Source organism: Myotis nattereri (genome assembly GCF_964212035.1).
Source record: "Myotis nattereri genome assembly, chromosome: 5".
NCBI classification, from domain to species: Eukaryota; Metazoa; Chordata; class Mammalia; order Chiroptera; family Vespertilionidae; genus Myotis; species Myotis nattereri.
In genome coordinates, this window is record NC_138080.1 from 18,136,382 (window position 1) to 18,157,550 (window position 21,169).

A 21,169-nucleotide genomic window follows, 5' to 3' on the forward strand; every position below is an offset into this window, starting at 1 on the left:
CCAGAAGCCTTAAGCTAAAAGGAAGGGACACCTGTGGGGCCTCAGCTGAGCTTGGGCTCCCAAGTGCATGAAGCATCCTGTAACTGTGACCTGAGGCAGGTGTCTCACTGCCTGGCCCACATATTATGTGCCAATGGGCAAAGCAGACATGGGAGGATTAAAGGAGACAATGCTATGTGGGACAGCAGCAGGCCAGGGAGGAAGAGCTCAGGAGCGCTGGCTGGACAAGCTTTTCCAGCAGGGACCCTGAGCCACGCCCTTCTGGGATGAGGGACTCTTGGGGGATGGGGGGAAGAAAACGCAATTCCAGCCGAGGGCCCCACCCTGCACGCACAGGCAGGTGATGGAACTGTGTCATGGAAGATAGGCAAGAGGCAGTGTAGAGGGCAGGCTGGGTCACGGACAGGAAAGGCTAGAGGCCAGCAGTGAGAGGGAAATGTGGGCAGTGCCCAGGAGAGAGAGGCACCCCCCACAGGGAGCCTTTAGGCCCAGTCACTACAGCCAGGAAGACCTAGTCCAGAGAGCTCCCTCTACCTAAGCATCTCAAAGCACCGGGACCAGGCCACCACTATGTCTGGAGAGCTGAAGGGAGGTTGTGGGGGAGAAGGGACGACCACGTAGAGCCCAGATGAGGCTGTGCCCCAGCAGCCCTGCAAAGGCTTAACTCGAACAGGCATTCTTTGCCCAACAGGCAGACCCTTGGAATATCAGCACAGCTCTTAAAAAACATGATGGGCTTCTGGCAAGAAATGTTTCCAAAATTTAAATGAGTACAGGCAAAAGGGAGCACCAGAAGAGAGGGGAATGCAATCACCCTTGATGCTGAATGAAAGACCTGTGCTGGGGATACTGCTGAAGTCAGAGTCTGAAAGGGACTTGTGAGCAGCCTAAAAGACCATCCCTGTGTCCCCATTGTCTCGGTGCAGCAGCCTGAGGAAGGCCTGTGTGTTCTGAAGGTGGGTGTGCCCCAATTTCAGCACCCATGTCTTGGCCAGGCCCCAAAGTACTCACAGCAAGCTGGAAGAGCAGGCGGCAGTGCCAGTATGGGGTCTGCTGCGATATCTGGATCGCTTTCCGCAACAGTGGCTTTGCTGCATCAACGGAATTCTGAAAGGAAACAGTCACATTTGGGGAAAGAAAAGAAATAAGCTGGCAGGCAAGCTGGATTCCTTATGCTGGGATGCCAGAAGACCACTCCCATTCATACTCACAAATGGATTTGTGGGATTCTGATTTACTTTATTAAAAGAAGAAAAGAGCCCTGGCCAGTGTGGCTCAATTGGCTGGGCATTATCCCATGCACCAGGAGCTGCCAGTTCAATTTCTGGTCCAGGGCATATGCCTGGGTTATGGGCTTGATCTCTGGTGGGAGGTATGTAGGAGGCAGCCAATCAGTGTGCTCTCACATCAATGTTTCTCTCTTTCTCTCCCTCTCCCTTTCTTTCTCTAAAAATCAATAATTAAAAAAAGAAAAGCCTGGCCAGTGTGGCTCAGTTGGTTGAGCGTCATCCCATGCACCAGGACACCAAGAAATAGCAAAATTAGCAAGAAGAGGAAGAAGATATTTTATTTTTAAAAAAATTTGTTTTTATTTATTTCAGAGAGAGAGAGAAGAAGAGATAGAAACATCAATGATGAGAATCATTGATTGGCTGCCCCCTGCACACCCCTTACTGCAGCGGTTCTCAAGCTGTGGGTCGCGACCCCTTTGGGGGTCAAACAACCCTTTCACAGGGGCCGCCTAAGACCATCGGAAAACACATATATAATTACATATTGTTTTTGTGATTAATCACTATGCTTTAATCATGTTCAATTTGTAACAATGAAATATGGGGTCACCACAACATGAGGAACTGTATTAAAGGGTTGCGGCATTAGGAAGATTGAGAACCACTGCCCTACTGGGAATCAAGCTGGCAAATGGGGAATGTGCCCTGACTGGGAATTGAACCATGACCTCCTGGTTCATGAATTGATGCTCAACCACTGAGCCATACCAGCTGGGCAAGAAAAGACATTTTATTGGACTCACTGGCTGGGAGGTTTTTGCACTGATCATAAAATAACTCATTCAACTAAACTGAAAGTAGCTTTAGTTCAAAATCCTGAACAGTCAACTGGATGACAACTGCCATCTTTCTTATACTACAAGAGATGGGCCAGGGGTGTGAAGCATGCACTCCCTGTTACCCAGGGAGCCTCACAGGCTGTTAACAGCTCGATGTGGGGAAAGGCGATTTTCAGCTACACCTGAGATCAGGAAACACATTACGAAGATAAACTATATGGACCAATTATCTTCAGCCTAGGAACAAGGCTGTTTTCCAAGTCTCTGGAAGTCTTAGAAAAATATTCTGTTGGCTCTCATGAGCAAGTGATCACCCACAACCACCAAGGTGGGGAAGCATTAAAAGCCAGGAGGAAGTCAGAAGAAAAAACAGAACAAAAAGCCCCGGCGAGGTGACTGTTAGCTGGAGCATCTTCCTGTACACCAAAGGTTGCGGGTTTGATTCCTGGTCAGGTTGCAAGTTCAATCACCTGCTGGGTGTGTACAGGAGGCAACAGATCAATGTTTCTCTTCCCACCCCCTTCTCTAAAGTCAATAAAAACATATCCTTGGGTGATGATTACAGTAAATAAGAAAGCCAAGAGAAGTCAGCCCACTCCTGAGAGCATCAATTTGCCACTGTGCCGTCATTACAGGGAGACCCCGCGTTCAGAAACCTCCATAGGCTCTTACCTCTTGACAGTACAATTCAGACAAAAGACTTGCTGCTTCAAATTTAACATCTTCAAACTGTGGGATCTAGTGACATCTGGTTAAGGAAGTACAGATGCTGCAAAAAGGTCAGTTTAAAAAGAGATAATGTGTGCCTTAAGCAATTTGGCTCAGTGGAGAGAGCATCAGCCTGTGGACTGAAGGGTCACAGGTTCGATTCCTGTCGAGGGCACATGCCCAGGTTGTGGGCTCAATCCCCAGTAGGGAGAGTGCAGGAGGCAGCTGATCAATGATTCTCTCTCATCATTGATGTTTCTCTCTCTCTCTCCCTCTTCCTTCCTTTCTGATATCAGTAATATATATATATATATATATATATATATATATATATATAAAATAAATATTGTTAAAAAAATAATGTGTGGGGTTCTTACACTGGGGAGGTTCGCCAGTCAGGTATGTTCCCACCTACTCTGAAACTCTAAGTTCATGTATTTCCCAGCAATGCCTGAGCTTGCTGCTGCCTAGGAGTGGAACTAGATCAGTGATGGCGAACTTATGACACGTGTGTCAGAGGAGACACCTGAACTCATTTTTTTGGTTGATTTTTCTTTGTTAAATGGCATTTAAATATATAAAATAAATATCAAAAATATAAATCTTTGTTTTACTATGGTTGCAAATATCAAAAAATTTCTATATGTGACACGGCACCAGAGTTAAGTTAGGGTTTTTCAAAATGCTGACACGCCGAGCTCAAAAGGTTCGCCATCACTGAACTAGATGCTAGGCTTGCAGAGGACCATGGCACCCATGGTGAGGCCACTGGTCTGAAGGGAAAGATACGGCTGAGCAGGGATTCTCCAAAACCTAAACCCATGGGTATATCATAGTGAGAATTCAAGTTTATAACACATCCTTTTTATTAAACAAAGCATTTCTTAAAGGAAACAGTACAAAGAAAAGGATACTTGCTGTGATATCAACCACTGAAAGAGAAATAAAAAAAGTATTAATTCTCAGCCAAATGTGTGGCACATACTCACTAGCTCTGGCTTTGGGGTTTATACAGGTTGTCCTGTCACAAAGACTACAGGTGCTCAGATAAGTGGAAAGGTGGCCTATAGGCTCATTTTCCTTCTCATCCAGCAACCACAGCATGCCTGTGGAAGAGGGAAACAAGCATTTTCTCCCTTACTGACAGAGTGCTTCCTGTCCCACCAGGCACGTGAGTCTGAGTCAGAGCCCCTCCCACTAGAGTAGGGGTTCTCAACCTGTGGGTCGCAACCCCTTTGGGGGTCGAACGACCCTTTCATAGGGGTTGCCTAAGACCATCCTGCAAATCAGATATTTACATTACAATTCATGACAGTAGCAAAATTAGTTATGAAGTAGCAACGAAAATAATTTTATGGTTGGGGGTCACAACATGAGGAACTGTATTTAAAGGGTCAGAAGGTTGAGAACCACTGCACCAGAGCCACAATGCTTCAGAAGGGGAAGGAATGCAGAGGGGTCCTTACGTGCCACTCACTGCAGCTCCTCAACAGCAAATCATAACATGAGAATTCAATTACAACTGGAGAGCGAGTCTGGGGGTGTCAATCCTTATTGAAGAAGTTGCATTTAAAAGATGCTTGGCGATGAGCAGTTAGCCTGAGAGGGGAGGGAGGAGAGCTCCAGGAAGGACTTGTGAGGGCAGCGACCTGGCCAAGGGGTAGCAGAGATGATTCTGAGACCTGGGCTCATAGTCCCTTTGCTGGCACACATGCAGGACATGGTTCAGACAATAACATGCTCCCACTTGGGGACTGCTGTGCCCTGGAGCTCCACATTCCTACAGGAGGTAGTTAGGTGCCAGGACCGTCCACCCACTAACCACAGTTTGTCAGACCATCTAGGACTCAAGCATTCATCTGACACTTGTCCCGCAAATGTTCTCAGAGTTCTGGTAGGTTCTGGAAGGCAAATCTGGGGCTGAACAGAAGACCCTGACTTGCCACGCTCTGTGAAAGAACAGCATGGGGTGAGGGAGGTGGGGGGCATGTCTGGGGCTGTGTGTGTGTGTATTCCCAGGTAAAGGGGGAGTAGGAAGTGCTCTTGGCAGAGGAGAACCTGTAAAAAGGCTGGAAGGTGTATGTGCCACTCACTGGTAGCAGTGATTGTGGATCTGAATGCCCTGGTGTCATCTATGGAGCCTAACCCAATGAGATCGGAGAGATCATAGATGCAGCAAAGAGAATGCAGAGGGAGGAGGAGGAGCCAGAGGGTCTGCTGGCTGGGAACGTGAGCAGAGGGAGGTGCTAGTAAAGCCTGGCGGACAGCCTTGGGGCTGGAGATGCCTTTGGGGCAAGAGTGGGAAGGAGGAAGTCACAAAAGAGGTTGGGAAAGACTTGGAGCTGCCCAGACCAGCTGCCTGAAAGACACAGGTGGGCCAGGAGAGGGAGCTGTGGGAGAGGAACACAGAGCACTCAGGGCCACTGGGCTCCTGACTCTCGCATATGCACACAAGCACATGTGCAGGTGCACACACACAAGCACACATATGCTTGCAGAGCCCAAGCAAAAGGCACTATGCAGCCAGCCCGAATGTCCTCTCCCAAAGCCCCACTGCAGCAGGGTCAGCAGGGGCTCAGGGTCCCCAGAAGGCAGGGCCAGTGCCTGCTGCCAGGAGTACAGTCCCAGAGATGGGGCTCCTCAGCTGGAGGCTGTCTACAGGGACAGTGGGGATGGGTCCAGCTCAAGCCACATGCGTGTGCTATCATAAAGTGGTAAACATGAAAGTTGGGGCTTGCTTTCTACAGAAGCCACTCCTCCCCAGGGGGAAGGGCAGTCCAGCAACAGAAGCTCCTGAAGACCACCAATTGGGAGGAAGGATGGACTGCTGTGTAGGAGACTGTGTAACTGAAGAGCTGGATTAGGGACATGTTGAGATCTGGCCCAACCCTAAGATTCTGTGGTCCTGCACCTCAGTCTCCATGTGCAAGATCTACCTGAGGCAAGGCCTCTGTGCTGAAGAGGAGCCCTCTAGGAAGAGTACAGAGTGGATAACGAGAACATGGACACACACAAGAGGAAGGGATTAAAGGTGTGGACCCACATGGATCCTAGTTGCCCTTAGCATCTGTTCCCAGGGCTACAACCTGCTTCCATGCTCTCATGCATGCGCTGTGGCCGGCACTTGAAACACACACAAATGGGGGATGTTAGATAAAGACTTATGATGTGCTTCCTCATGGTGCTATGTCCCCAGTTCCTGGAACAGGTCAACACACAGGAGGTACCTGGAAAACATTTGTCACATGAACGACAAGTTCACCTAGCATCACCAGGAAATGAGAGCTTCCTTATGTGCAAATGGCCACAGGGCTGAGACTTACGAATTTAAAATACTAACTCCCACTGGCATCAGACAGCTCCCTTCAAACATTACTGCGTTGTGTCCAGGCATCAGCATCACTGACACCTTGAGACATCCCCTACGATGACCCAGTACCAAAGCTAGAAGCTAAAGAACTGGCTCAGTGTCAGGGCAAGCCAGTAACTTCCTCAGATTGATTGTCTGCCAAACGCCAATCAAATGGCTTTGCTTTTGTTTCTTTTTAACACTTGTGACCTAAAATCACAAATCAGAAATATACAGACATCAGAAATATATGCATCTCACAAATAAAGTACCAAGGTTGCTACCTTCCCCAAAGTTGCAACCTTAACGTTAAAAAACAGCTTTTATGTTTCCTTTCTCGTGATGGGAAAGCAGCCAAAGTGAATGGCCCTGAGCTGTGGGGAAGCCTGTAGGCACAGGGCAGGATGTGAACAACCCTCCCAGAAGTCCCTGGGGCCACCTTCGGGTTCTCAGGGAAAGCAGGGTCACTGCAGGGCCAATATACATCCTGAGAGGTGGAAGTGCCAGATCAGCACACTTATCGTGCTTGGAGAATTTAATCCAGGGCCGGAGAGCATTCCAAGACTTCTTTGTACCTCAAAACCAAGGTAACATTTTTTTTTTAAAAGATCAGGTTTTTAATAACTAAAATGTATAGAAATAGTTATCAACTGCAACACCTTTGGGATGAAGCACAACACTTAGGAGCCAGCCTTCTCTCTTTCTGCTGTGTGACCATGTTTACGAGCATCTCCCTGTCAGCAGCAAGTCGGAAGTGGTCTCCACCTTGTAGGTTTGTTGAGGATACTATAAAAGACAGTGTCCCAAGAAGCATGAATGCATGGTCTGGCATGTAGAAGGCGTCAAAAATACTATGGTAATTCCCAGGCAGGAACCAGAAGAATTGGGGTTGGAAGGGAGACAAGGGGCGAGTTGGTGAAACTGAAGTGGTGGTTCCTAAACAGATTTCAAATCCTGATGTCAGAGGAGACTCAGAGAGTGAGAGTGAAGAAAAATGAAAATGAAAACAGGAGGAAGCACAGATCACCCTTCCATGAAAAGGCTAACACCAAGCTCTATAAATGCAGCTTCTGCACAAGGTTCTGCTCCCAGTCAATGGGGCATGGAACTTAGCAGGACACAGTCATGATCCTGAAGAATGACACATCTGCTCTAGCTGTGCCTGATGATGAAGGGCTCACCACTGAGCCCTTTCAGGCCTTAAAAAGAGGAAGGGAAGCATATAATTACTTGCTGGGAAGGTAAACCAGAGACTGTCAGGCTAAACCTGGAAACGGAATTAACAAGTGTCTGGACGGCAGAGTTTGGAGCTGCTTTCTAAGTCAGATGAGCAAATCACCACTAAAAAGCAGCTCTATTCCAAAAGCAAAAAGAATGTAAACACAGCCTTGACATGGATAATGCAGTCAGAGAAACCACTGTATATAGAATGACTGCCTGGATAGCAAGTAAAAAACTCCAGAATAGCATTTATTTCTCTGTGGCTCTTAAATCAGGAAAGTCTAAGATGATGATGTACTTCCCAGGCCAAGGGATAAAGTGAAATGTGATAAAAAGAAAGTTAAGGGGGGAATGTGCAAATTACTGAAATGGACCTGTTTGTTTGTATGAAAATAAGGAAGACTGAATATTCACACAAGAATAAATGTGTAGCAAGAGGAAAGATAATACAGGGAAAATGAAATGTAAAGGAACACAATCTGACAGAAACAGTGCAAAGAGCCTCGCAAATTCTCTAGTCAAGAGATTTCTGCACGGGCCAGTGTGAATCAGTTGGCTGGGTGTCATCCCTTGCACCAGGAGGTTGCCGTTCAATTCTCAGTCAAGTGCACATGCCTGGGTTGTGGTCTTGGTCCCACATCAATGTTTCTCTCTGTTTCTACCCCTCCCTTCACTCTGTCTAAAAATCAATGGAAAAATATCCTGGGGTAAGAATTAACAAAAATAAAATAAAAGGAGAACATACTGGCCCTGGTTGGATAGGTTAGTTGGCTAGTGTCTTTAGGTTGTGGGTTCAATCCCTGATCTGAGCACATACAAGAATCATCCAATAAATGCATAAATAAATGGAACAACAAATCAATGTTTCTCTCTTTCTCTTTCTCTCTCTCTCTCTCTCTCTCTCTCTCTCTCCCTTCCTCTCTAAAATCAATAAAAGTTAAAACTAACTTGCCGAAACCGGTTTGGCTCAGTGGATGGAGTGTCGGCCTGCGGACTGGGGGGTCCCAGGTTCAATTCCGGTCAAGGGCATGTACCTGGGTTGTGGGCACATCCCCAGTGGGAGATGTGCAGGAGGCAGCTGATCAATGTTTCTCTCTCATCGATGTTTCTGGCTCTCTATCTCTCTCCCTTCCTCTCTGTAAAAAATCAATAAGATATATTAAAAAAAAAAAGTTAAAACTAACTAAATAAAAGGAGCCCATATTATGATTCTTTATTGTGTGAGTCTGGGAAAGGAAAGAATAAAAGTTGATAGCTGCCTGATTTGGGAAAAATGAACAACTGATAAAGAATAACAATTTTAAAAAGCATGCAACACAAAAGGAGATCACAAACAATTGCAGAAGAAAAACAGCATGGAGAACTGCACTTTAATTGCAACCTGAACAAATTCTCAGCTGGGAATGCAACTGACAGAAAGAAAGGGATTTCCAGGAATAATGTCAGTGTGAGCTACAGAGTGGACCTCGTGTCTCTGTGAAAGATCCCACAAGATTCAGGGTTCTGTAAAATCCAGGAAAACCACTTCACAAGGATAAGGGCTTAGCCCTGGCCGGATAGCTCAGTTGGTTAGAGCATCGTCCGATACATCAAGGGTGCGGGTTCGATCCTCAGTCAGGGCACATACAAGAATTAACCAACGAATACATAAATAAGTGGAATAACAAACTGATGTCTCTCTCTCTCTCTAAAAAAAAATCAATTAAAAAAAAAGCTCCTTGTCAACTCCATCTTTTCTCCGTGGCCCATATTTTTCATGATTCTTTCATTACTGCCTAACCTCTTACTACATATTCAGTATTTGTCTCCCTCACTAAAACATAAACTTATGTGGGCAGGCACTGCTTTAGTTATTGCTGATCCCTAGCACCTAGAAGGGATCTTGGCACCTGGTGTGAGCTGAATAACTAAGTGCCGAATAACTGGGAATAGAACTTCCCAAAAACAGTAACAATTTATTGCCTTGGCATGGAACCTGGTGATCTTCAGCCGAGGTTTGAACCCAACTTTGTTAATAACCTGACATGTGGCTTTGGCCAATCACTTTACCTCTCTGGGCCCTTACCACCTCGCTCTTGAAACAAGGAAGTTGATCAAGCAAGGACTAAAGTCCCCTTCCGACTCTTTTTTCTTCTTCATGTTTTTATTAATTTGAGAGAGAGAGAGATCAAGCCTGAAACCCAGGCATGTGCCCTGACTGAGAATCAAACCACCCACCTTTTGATGCATGGGATTATGATCAACCAACTGAGTAAAACAAAGATCTGGTATCCTCCAAAAGCAACTTGTTACTTTTGCCACTGGTGGGTTCAGATTTATCTCAGATCAATACATTTTTAAAAATCTAAGTTGATTCTATGCAAGAAGTCTCCTTTTAAAAACAAATATATATATATATTTTTATTATTGATTTCAGAGAGAAAGGGAGAGGGAGAGAGAGATAGAAACATCAATGATGAGAGAATCCCTGATCAGCTGCCTCCTGCACGCCCCCTACTGGGGTTTGAACCCGCAACCCCGGCATGTGCCCTGACCAGGAATCAATCCATGACCTCCTGGTCCACGCTCAACCATTGAACCACACTGACCAGGCAAGAAGTCTCTCCTTCAATCAGAATAAAAGAGTAAATGGCAAATGAAGTCACAGCCAGATTCTTTGAGGCACCAAGGTCTCTCATGAGTCAAGATGGGAGGGCATCGCCCTGGCCAGTGTGGCTCAGATAGTAGAGCTTCAGCTTGCATCCGGAAGGGTCACGAGTTGGAATCCCCATCAAGGGCACATACCTGGGTTGCAGGTTCCATCCCAGCCACAGTCCAGCGAGTGCAGGAGGCAACCCATCTTTGTGTCTCTCCCCCCTCTTCCACTCTCTCTAAAAATCGAGGGGGAAAATATCCTCCGGCAAGGGTTAACAACAACAAAAAGATGGGGGGGGGGGTGAGGCCTGCCCTCTGAAGGGGATGGTGGGAGGAAGAGAAGTCACCAGGTGAATACAGAGAAGGCAAGAGCTAGGAGCGCCCCTTCCCCCACCCCCACCACTGAGCAAACTGGTTCTAGAATCCGGCCCGCTACCCCGCTCCGTCCGCCCCCTTCTAGGACTTCAAACAACTAATTCCAGGCTCTGGGCCTCTGCCTCCCACCCGTGACTCCGCGCAACACTAATGGGGGCACAAGACACTCGACCAGCGGTTCTCAACCTGTGGGTCGCGACCCCTTTGGGGTCGAACGACCCTCTCACAGGGGTCGCCTAAGACCATCGGAAAACACATATATAATTACACATTGTTTTTGTGATTAATCACTATGCTTTCATTATGTTCAATTTGTAACAATGAAAATACATCCTGCATATCAGATATTTACATGACGATTCATAACAGCAGCAAAATTACAGTGATGAAGTAGCCACGAAAATAATTTTACGGTTGGGGGTCACCACCACATGAGGAACGGTATGAAAGGGCCGCGGCGTTAGGAAGGTTGAGAACCACTGCCCTAGACACTAATCAGACTTCCGGGTCCCGGGAGAGAATGCTTCCCTGGGTTTTCCGAGAGACCAAACATCAGGTTCCCGAGGGACGCCGGGCCTGTCACCTCGGCCCGCACCGTCCCGAGCCGCTTCGGGCGGGCGCGCTCAGGCTGATGCTGGGGCTGAGCCCCGAGAGGCTGGAAGCTGCAGGACTCCCCGGCAATCTGGGACGTCTCCAAAGGCGCCAGCATGTCTACTCCGGAAAACCTAACGAATGTGGGGACCCTGCGGCTCCTCAGAAGAGCAGGGCCCTGGACCCTGTCTGTCACTAGAGAGGTTAAATAACGCCCCCCGCGAGGGTGGCGGCTTAGGGGTCCTGCATCCCAGGCGGGAAGTCGCACCCCAGGTCCCCGAGGAGCGATATGGGCGGCCCTCGCCTGCCGTGGTCGCAGCCCGTCAGTTCAGGCCCCGCAAGGAGCCCGCGCTCCTCCCTCGCGGTTCGGCCCGCGCTCACCGCTTTCTCCAGGTGGCTGCGCGCCTGTTCGCTGTTCTTGGTATGGTGGTAGAGCACGGAGCCGAGCTGCAGGTGCGTGCGGGCCTCGATGCGCTGAGGCGGCTTGAAGGGGAACACCGCCTGCAGGCAGTGCACACACAGGCGGATCTTGGGCGGGCTGGACGTGCGGAAGTGCTCGGCGAAGCCCAAAAGTGCCAGGTACCATGACTCGGCCGCTTCGGCCTGCGCCGCCTGGGCCGCGGCCGCCTGGGCCGCTGCTGCCGCCTGAGCCGCCATTTTGGCCTCCACAACAACAAGCCGTCACCACAGGGAGGCGGAAGCAGGCGTACGGGGCGGGGCCCGGCACTCTTCGCGTCCCTCGCGATAGCTGCCGCACAAAGCATCCTGGGACATGTAGTTTATAATTTGGAGTGGCTGCGACTCCCGGAAAGTGTGAAAAAAAAACGACGCCTTCTGATCTGTGGGACTGAGACCAGACCTTGCAGAGAGGCCGAGGTTTGCGTTCCTGCGAGAAAGGTCCCAGGTGTCCCCTCAGTGGCAGGGCGTGGCTGGCCAATGAGGACTACATCTCCCATTAGGCCATGCGCACTATAACATGCCTCCTCAGGTGGCGCCGGAGCATTGTGGGATTGGAGGAGTCTCAAGATGGACAACCGGGATGTTGCAGGTAACAGCCCCCTCCTCCTTTCATGCTCCCGTCTGCGTCCTCCGAGCGTCGCGTCTCCGCTTCGTCCTCTGACCGAGTCTGCCCCAACCCGCCGGTCCTCCCCCTCAGCCTCTGGGCGGCCCGAAGCGGCGGGTTCTGCACCTCCCCCGCCTGACGAGGTCTCAGACCCAGTTGCTGTCCCCTACCCTGGGCCTGGTTTGCTGAGGGCGCTTGGCTTCCTCCGTAAAGGCAGACACCGGGTCTGTCTGGCGTCGGCTTTCCGAAAAATAAACCACCTTCAGGGCTCTTCGGAGCTCCGCTCCCCCAAACAGCGGCAGCCTCGGGGCTGTCCTGCGCTTCTCTTCGCAGCAGCTGCCTCTTGGCCTGTGTGCTGCTTTCTGGAAAAGCTGTTTTTCTGAACTGCTCTCAGACATGTCCTGGATACATAAATTCCCGAGTCTTTCGAGCCTCCACTTGACCACAAGCCTTGCCCTTCCATCTCTTCCAGCCCTAGCCACCCGGAATGGATACACTCGCCCACCCATTCAGCAAATACTGTGTGCCAGGCGCTGTGCTGGTCGCTGGGGGTGCAGTGGTGATCAAGACAGGGCCCTGCCTTCCTGAAGATCACTTTCTAATGGGTGTCAGACGGTGCACCAAGGGGAACTATTTATGCCGAGAGAGTTATGATGTGAGAGAGTGGGGCTGGAGGCTGGTGATGTTGGGGTGACCAAAGAAAGCCTTATTGAGTAGAAGACATCTGAGATGAGGAGGAGGCCTGGGGGGCAGAGCCTTCCACACCAAGGGGGGCTGGGGGTGGGGGTGGCAAGTGCAAAGGCCTTGGAGGGACTGGCTTGCCATTTTGAAGAAAGTCAAGGATGGGGAAGGGGGGGCCGTCTCTGGCAGGGCCTTGAAAATTGACTTTCAGAATTTGGATTTTATTCTGAATCCCATGGGGAAATTTAGAGGTGCCTTCTCCATCCTCACAGCCAATGCCCCTGTCTGAAGACAACATCATCTTTTGCTTGGAGCCAGAAAGCCTCCTCGCTGGTCTGTTTGCTGCCTACGCACTCTCTCCAAGTAGTAGCCAGAATGATTTTAAAATTAAAAATACCTGTTGGATACTGTCAGCTTAATACTCCCTGACACTTTCCAAGGACCTTAAAGTAAAATCTAGACTCCCTTTCTTATACTCTCATTCCTGGAACAACTTGCTCAAGCCACATTGGACCCTTGCTGGCCCTTGAATGCACCAAGCTTTATCCAACTTTTAGTTTTTGCATCTGCACCTTACCCTGCCCAGATTGTTCCCTATGTGGCTTTTTAGGAAGCTCTTTATGGTTTCAGCTTAACTGCTTCCTCTTCAAATGGTTATTTTCTGGCTGCTCTAGCTATAGATGCTCCTCCGTCATGCCTTCTCATCCTTTCTGGTTTCCAGCATAGAGCTCTTAGCATGATTTTGCAGCTACTTTTTTGTTACAAGTTTATTGTCTCCCTAGCCAGACCTGAGTTCCATGTAGGCAGAGGCCTTGTCTGTCTTGTTGAGCACCTAGCACAGCACCTGGTATACAGCTCGGGAAATGCTTGCTGAATAAGTGAACGAGTGGATATGTATGAATGTCAGTTGGAATGTCCGTTGCTACAAGCAGCAGCCACTGCGGCGCTCCTGTAGCAGCTGCCGGGCATGCGTGTGACGCAGAGATGATTTCTGATGTTTTTCTCTTCCCTCCCCAGGAAAGGCTAACCGGTGGTTTGGGGTGGCTCCTCCCAAGTCTGGAAAAATGAACATGAACATCCTTCATCAGGAAGAACTCATTGCTCAGAAGAAACGGGAAATTGAAGCCAGAATGGAGCAGAAAGCCAAGCAGAATCAGGTGTCCAGCCCTCAGCCCCCGCATCCTGGCGAGTAAGTGCACTCTGAGGCTGGATTGGGTCTTCGAGGGTCACGGGCAGAGGGCTTTGTTTATAAGAGCAGTCGTGTTATATCTGCACCCGGTCACAGCCTGATGGTGCAAGGAGTGACACAACTGCTCTCTTTCAGGAGGCTTAGAATGTTAGGAGAGACACAGGGGTGTGTGGAAACCCAGCGGATGGCCTGCCAGTTCTTTCACTCAGCAGTTATTTACTGCTGACGACCTGTGGGCCAGGAGTCAGAGGTATAGCCCAGAGCAAAAAACCCAGACTTCGTCTCTGCTCTCATGGGGCTCACACCAGGAGGGTGAGTGTACGGTACAGGTAGCTATGCAAATAAAAGCATTAAGCACCTACATTTAAAATTTCTTGATGAAGGAATAAGAAATACTCAAATTGCCTTAAGACAACCATTTTGATAATAATTCCTTTCCCACATCTTTGTTTTACGAAGTTGTGATCAGTTTTGTGTGCTGCTTTTCCAGCACTTTTTTTTTTAATCCTCACCTGAGGATACCAGAGTTGCCAGTGGGTAACAGGAGGCAGTGTGTTCCCACTGCATTATATATATATATATATATATAAAATTCGTTGATTTTTAGAGAGAGAGGAAGGGAGAAGGATAGAGAGAGAGAAACATCGATGAGAGAGAAACATTGAACATTGATCGCCTGCCCCTGCACACCCCCTATTGGGGTTTGAGTCCACAACCTGGGCATGTGCCCTGACTGGGAATTGAACCAGTGAACCACATCAGCTGGGCAAGACTTTGTGTTCTAAAAACCCAGGCAGAGCCAGCCCATTGAGGAAGTAGGGAAAGGCCTGTCGGCAGAAGGCAAGAAGAGGAGAGAGCCTTCCATGTGTCAGGCAGGAGAGAGCTCAGGCCTGTTGTCTTCTGCCTGTCCTGAGAAACACTGTGGGCACCCAAGAGTTTTGAGCAGGGCTGTGTGATCAGGGTGACAAAATCCAAAAATTTCAGATAAGAGGTTGGCAGTCAGAGGGGGCCCCTTCCTACGTGGTCTGAAGTGTGAGCCTGTTAACCCTCCACAAAGTTTTGTCCCACCTTCCACCTTTTCTAAGAGTCTGTGGCTTCTCCTTAAGGGTAGGACTCAGACCAGTGATGGCGAACCTATGACACGCGTGTCAGAAGTGACACGCGAACTGATTTTTTTGGTTGATTTTTCTTTGTTAAATGGCATTTAAATATATAAAATAAATATCAAAAATATAAGCCTTTGTTTTACTATGGTTGCAAATATCAAAAAATTTCTGTATGTGACACGGCACCAGAGTTAAGTTAGGGTTTTTCAAAATGCTGACACGCCGAGCTCAAAAGGTTCGCCATCACTGATTTAGACCTTATTCCTGTGGGAACCCAGGGTCTGGCACCTCCAGGGCACCCAGGAACATGGGGACTGGATGTTGAGAGATCTGTCAGTGGGTGGGTTCTCACCTGGAGTTTATGGAAGGACTTTTACCAAGATGGGAAAGCACTTGTATCACATCCAAGAGGGTCTTCTGGAGGCTGTTGGATCACAGCTCCAGGATCAGGCAGCTGAAAGGAAACGTCAGGTGGGTGGGTGTACGGTACAGGTAGCTATGCAAATAAAAGCGTAGAACACCAACATTTAAATTTCTTGCTGAAGGAATAAGAAATACTCAAATTGCCTCAAGACAACCATTTTGATAATATTTCCCACATCTTTGTTTTATGAAGTTGTGATCAAATTTGTGTGCTGCTTTCCCTGCGTCACTATTTAAAAAAAAAAAAAAATTTATTGATTAACTTGAGAAAGAGAGGAAGGGTTAGAGAGAAACATCGATTTGTTGTTCTACTTATTTATACTTTCATTACTTGATTCTTGTACGTGCCCTGACCAGGGACTGAGCTACCTGGCCAGGCCTCCCTGGCACTTTTTTTAAAATCCTCACCTGAGGATATGTTTTTATTGATTTAAGAAAGAGAGGAGAGAGAGAAACCCATATCGATCGTTTGCCTCCCATCCTCACCACTACCTTGTCAGCCCGGCAGCCTAACTATGTGCCCTGACTGGAAATTAAACCTGAAACCTTATGGTGAATGGGACGATGTTCTAACCAACAGAGCCACCCAGTCAGGGACAACCCCCCCCCCCCCACACACACACACACACACACACACACTTCTTAAAAGAAAAACTTTTCCCCAAATCACAACTCTTTAGAACCATCAGTTTTTAAGTTTTATTCTTACTGAGATATAATTTACATGCTATAACATTGAACTTTTAAACTGTATGATTTAGTGATTTTTAGTATAGTCACAGCACTGTGCAACTATCACCATTATCTAATTACAAAACATTTATCATTCAGAAAGAAACCTCATACCCAGTAGCCATCATTCCCATTCTTCTTTGCCAAGCCCCTGGCAACCACTAATCTAGTTTCTGTCTTCATGGATATACATATTCTAGATCAGGGGTCCTCAAACTTTTTAAATGGGGCCAGTTCACTGTCCCTCAGACCATTGGAGGGCCGGACTATAGTTTAAAAAAAAACTATGAACAAATTCCTATGCACACTGCACATATCTTATTTTGAAGTAAAAATACAAAACGGGAACAAATACAATATTTGTATTTGCATGTGGCCTACAGGCCGTAGTTTGAGGACCTCTGTTCTAGATATTTTATATGATAGGTGAACTTTTGTGTCTGGCTTCTCTTACTAGATGTAATGCTTTCAGGGTTCACCACTTTGTAGTGTGTGTGAGGGCTTCATTACTTTTTTGTTGTTGTTACTGTTAATCCTCACCCAAGGATATTTTTTCTATTGATCTTTAGAGAAAGTGGAAGGGAGGGAGGGAAAGAAGGGGTAGAGAGAGAGAAAAACATTGATTGGCTGCCTCCTGCACATGCCCAACTGGGCCAGGATGGAACCTGCAACCCAGGTACATGCTCTTGACGGGGAAGGAAACCTGTGACTCTTCAGTGCATGGGCCAACACTGTAACCACTGAGCCATGCTGGCCAGGGCCCATAATTTATTTAACCAGTGTCCCTTGTTGACTACTTAGGTTATTTCCATTTTTAGTTCATTAAAACAGATTTCTAGTAACACTTAATTTTAAAGGAAAAAGTCTAGATCTGTGGGTTCCCTGAGCTTTTACTAATTATTGGTGTATCTGTATGATGGATTGTTACTCGGCTTTTAGAAACACTGTATATGAGGAATTTTTGAGGTTGGTACAGGATGTATGTTACAATAGAGAATGGAAGGAGGGCACGTTCTATGATCACAGCCTTATTTCCTTCTATTTCTAACTTAGGGGCAAATAAAAAATATATACCAAAGTGTTAATAGTAGCTATTGTGAAGTGGAAGGAATTGAGTTTTCCTCTTTGCTTTCTATATTTTAATTTTTCTACATTCTTGTTTGTTTATAATGAGCTCTAATACTTTTATGATAGGGAAAAATGAATTTGAATTAAGCATTCAGGACCCCGGTTTTGCTTTTGTACTGATTTTTATATATTTTTAAAAAATATGTTATTTATTTTTCTAGAGAGAGAGGAAGGGAAATGGGGAGAGAGTCAGAAACATGGATGAAAGAGAAACATCAGCATTAATTGGCTGCCTCCTGCATGCCCCCTGCTGGGGATCGAGCTAGCGACCCAGGCATGTGCCCTGACCCTGAATTGAACTGGCGACCTCTTGGTGCATGGTTCAGTCCTCAACCACTGATCAACACTGGCTGGGCTTGTGCTAATTTTTTAAAAACAGATTTAAGCCCTGTGAGTGTGGCTCAGCAGTTGAGCATCGACCCAAGAACCAAGAAGTTGCCAGTTTGATTGTGAATCTCCAGTTTGATTGTGAATCTCCGGTTCAATTCCCAATCAGGGCACATGCCCGGGTTGCTCAATCCCCGGTGGGTGACCTACAGGAGGCAGCCAATTGATGTTTCTCTCATACTGATGTTTCTATTTCTCTATCTCTCTTACTTCCTCTCTCTCTAAAAATCAATTAAAACAGATTTTTTTAAAAAATAAAAGATTAAAAAGAATTTTTTTAAGTAAAACATACTATTTGCAAAAAAAGAGAGAAAATAAAAATATATAATCCCCCTGTAATTCTCGAACCAAGAGATTGCTTTGGGTGTTTTCCTGTATGTGTGTAATCCTCACAGAAGTGCTGGCCGATCCAGGCCCAGAAATGCCGTCACACACAGTAAAAACACATACACATGCACTGTTCTGGATAATTCTAAAGTCTAGCTGAGAAGACAGACATGGTACCCAGTAGCAGCTCAGATAATTTGTTTACACCAGGTAGGATAGGATTTGGTGCGGGAAGAGAGCCAGTGGTTCTGAGTTGAGGAGGCTATTTGGAGTGGGAGGGTCAATAGTCCGATAGAGTTGACATCAATATGTGTAGCATTGCTTTGACTAGAACAAGATTGTTCCCACCTTACAACTCTGAAGGTAGCTCTCTGCACTCAGCAGTCCCCAAGACACATCTGGGGGTGGGTTTTTTGTTCACCAGGTAAGAACTTGGGTGGGTGTGGAGCCGAGACAGGCAAGGCATGCCCCAGCCCCTCCATTAGAAGTTTATCCTCTCTATATTCTGTCTTGGGTCTAGAATTGCAAACACACTCAACTCTTCCGCTTCCAACAAGTTTGCCAATGACGGCAGCTTCTTGCAGCAGTTTCTGAAGTTGCAGAAGGCACAGACTAGCACAGGTAAGTGCAGTTTCCCCATCCCATCTCCTCCTATTCAGGCTCAGGCTCATGTTCATGCTGCCTGCTCTCTCCTCCCGGGGATCCCTGACTTCCTAGAAATGGCAGGTTCTGCCTCAGATTTGTTCTCCCCATCCCGAGTTTATTGAGCACCCTCATTTCACTCATTTCCACACTAAACACCCAGGGAGAAAGCATGGAACCTGCTCTCAAGATGCTTACCTTGTAGGAGCAGAGACAACCCAGGTTTCTGTCCACGAGCATGGGGACCAGGACTAAGCAGGCCCAGGGCTGTGAGACCATGGCTGTGGTCAGAGCAGCAGCTCAAGTGTGAGGAATGGGGTCCCTTTCATAGGTGGGGAACTGCCTGGCCCACAGGAATCCATGAGACATGCCAGGTGTGAGAATAACTGCCCTTAGGGAGCCCACCCATACTGTGGTTGTGCAATTTACCAGTCAGAGCTTATTTTTACTTTAAAAAACTTAATGGTAAAAAATAAATAAATAAAAGAAAGTTAATGGTGAAACAGATGACCTTTGACCTTTGTCAGGCTTCCTAGGTAACAGGTAAAAAAAAGTTTAGGCCAAATTCACCCACAGAAAGGAAGAACAGGCTCCTCTTTATCGCAGGGTCACGGGTTATGAGCTGTGTTTGAAAAGCCCAGAATAGGCTTGTTCCAGCTTACCACTGACAACCAGAGGGAATGGTTGTAAGTTGGATGTGGGATTCAGGTCATATCTAGATAACCAAAAAGTCATGTGTCTGTGAACCTTGATGTCCTCATCTGTAAAATGGGGTGGTGTCTTCTCTGAGCACCCACCACCCACCAGGTGCTATGCTGGAAGCTGAGGACCCCAGCCCCCAGGGACTGACGACACTCAGATTAGGTGGGAAGATAGGGAAAGGTGCACTGCAGAGCTTGAGCACAAGTATATGTCCTTCTCTCCCAAGATGCTCCCCCCAGCGCGCCCAGCGCCCCACCTCGAGTACTCCCCCGTGCTGGGAAGAGGCCTCCCCTCATCAGCAGCCCACTGAACCAGGTGAAGAACTATGTGCACGCTAAGCAGCTGCCCCTGGCCAGCCGCCCTAGTGTCTTCCAATCTCCCGATGAGGACGAAGAGGAAGACTATGAGCAGTGGCTGGAGATCAAAGGTAAGGTGCGGGGGCTGCCGCCCTCCTTCTCCCACCGCCTTCCAGCTCCGGGGCAGATCCACAGTCAGCAGGGAAAGCATGGCCAGGAGTATGGGGTACTTGGGACTTCAGTCAGGTGAGGCCGCTGGGCTGGGGGGGTGCAGTTAAAGGAAGGGTCTGAGGAGGGTGTGCAGTGTGGGCTTCATCCTGGAAGCTGTGGGGTCCATCATCTACTCTGGGGCCTGGCCTCCAGCCAAGGCAGGGGTATCCTCATTGAGTGTTCACTTGCACTTTCCTCCCAACATAAGGAGGACCTTCCATGGCTCCCCAATCTGGGTGCATGCCCTCCGAGCCCTCTGAGGCCCAGAAGCCCATTTCTTAATGCAGTTCCTGTCCCTGCCAGTCTGAGCCAGAGGTACGAGCCTGCAGGTTGAAAAGTTCATTTTTTTGCCTGGGGAAGGACAGTTATTGGCCTTGGGTGAGTTAGTCTAGGCCCCAAGCTGTAGGAGGGCAGAGGGTGGCAGTGGTGGCACTTCTAATACTTCTAGCCCTACCTATATTCAGAACAAGGCTTCAGTGCCACCTGAGCCATTTGGAGTCTTAGGCTACTTCTGCCCAGGCTGGCTGGCCGAGTCATGTTATCCTGACTGAGTACAGACTGAAGTGACTGTATGGTCTGCCATAACAGCCTCTAAACTCCTCTGGCTCTGGGATGAGGATGCCAGCTTCGGACCATACATCTGAGCAGATCAGTGGCGAACCTTGAAATCTGGAACATTAGTACAGAGCCTGAGAGGATGGTGTTTCCTTCGAGAGGTGCCCTGGCAGTTCTGACTGTACCCTGCCACGAACCTCCGCTTTACAAGAGACAGTGGGTGTCTCAAGGCCCTTGAGGCCTGTTGAGACCTACAGTTGAGGAGGCCTCAGAAGAGCACCTGTGCTTGTTAATGGCAGCCAGGTCAGGGTCATCGTCAGGTATGCAGGAGGAGGTGCGATCACATGTTTCTTCCCCTACCCCCAGCTTCTTGGCAGCCCAAGCAACAGGAGGAACAAGATTGGCCACGGGCTCAGTGTCTTCTAGCCCCGTTGCCGAAAGGAGCAGACGTTCCTAGGCACTGACTGACAACGAGAACTTTCTCTTGGGAGTTCTCATAAAGGGGATAGGACTGTATGTTGGCTGACAGATGCCATCCAAAAAAGTCCAGCAAAAAAGACAAAAGCAAGTTCCATATGGCTCAAAGGGGAGGCTAATGCAAACACAAAAATGTATTTTTATACCTCTGTTCTCTGAAAAAGCTGAGGTAATTATTAAGCTCGTTGCAGTGAGCATCCTTAGCACCCAGATGGTGGTCTGGAAACATTTTCTCACTCACGAAAACCAGGACTTCTTGGAAGAATGGCTGGCTCTAGGTCTGGGCAGGAAGTGTATCAGGT

At 47.9% G+C, this 21,169-nt stretch overlaps 2 protein-coding genes across 2 annotated transcripts in view; one reads left to right on the forward strand and one right to left on the reverse strand.

Moving 5' to 3' along the window:
* Positions 1-11,621, reverse strand: part of MAU2 (MAU2 sister chromatid cohesion factor) — a 28,418-nt gene extending 16,797 nt beyond the window's left edge. Inside the window, exons 1-4 of the mRNA XM_081092207.1 lie at positions 11,331-11,621; positions 3,694-3,711; positions 2,744-2,809; positions 1,012-1,107 (exon numbers count right to left, since the gene is read on the reverse strand). Coding sequence (XP_080948333.1) covers positions 1,012-1,107; positions 2,744-2,809; positions 3,694-3,711; positions 11,331-11,606 — 456 coding nt within the window. The 5' untranslated portion in view covers positions 11,607-11,621. The remainder of the gene's footprint in view (positions 1-1,011; positions 1,108-2,743; positions 2,810-3,693; positions 3,712-11,330) is intronic.
* Positions 11,224-21,169, forward strand: part of SUGP1 (SURP and G-patch domain containing 1) — a 28,982-nt gene continuing 19,036 nt past the window's right edge. Inside the window, exons 1-4 of the mRNA XM_081092208.1 lie at positions 11,224-11,997; positions 13,711-13,882; positions 18,506-18,606; positions 19,556-19,756. Of these exons, the coding sequence (XP_080948334.1) occupies positions 11,976-11,997; positions 13,711-13,882; positions 18,506-18,606; positions 19,556-19,756 (496 nt within the window). The 5' untranslated portion in view covers positions 11,224-11,975. The remainder of the gene's footprint in view (positions 11,998-13,710; positions 13,883-18,505; positions 18,607-19,555; positions 19,757-21,169) is intronic.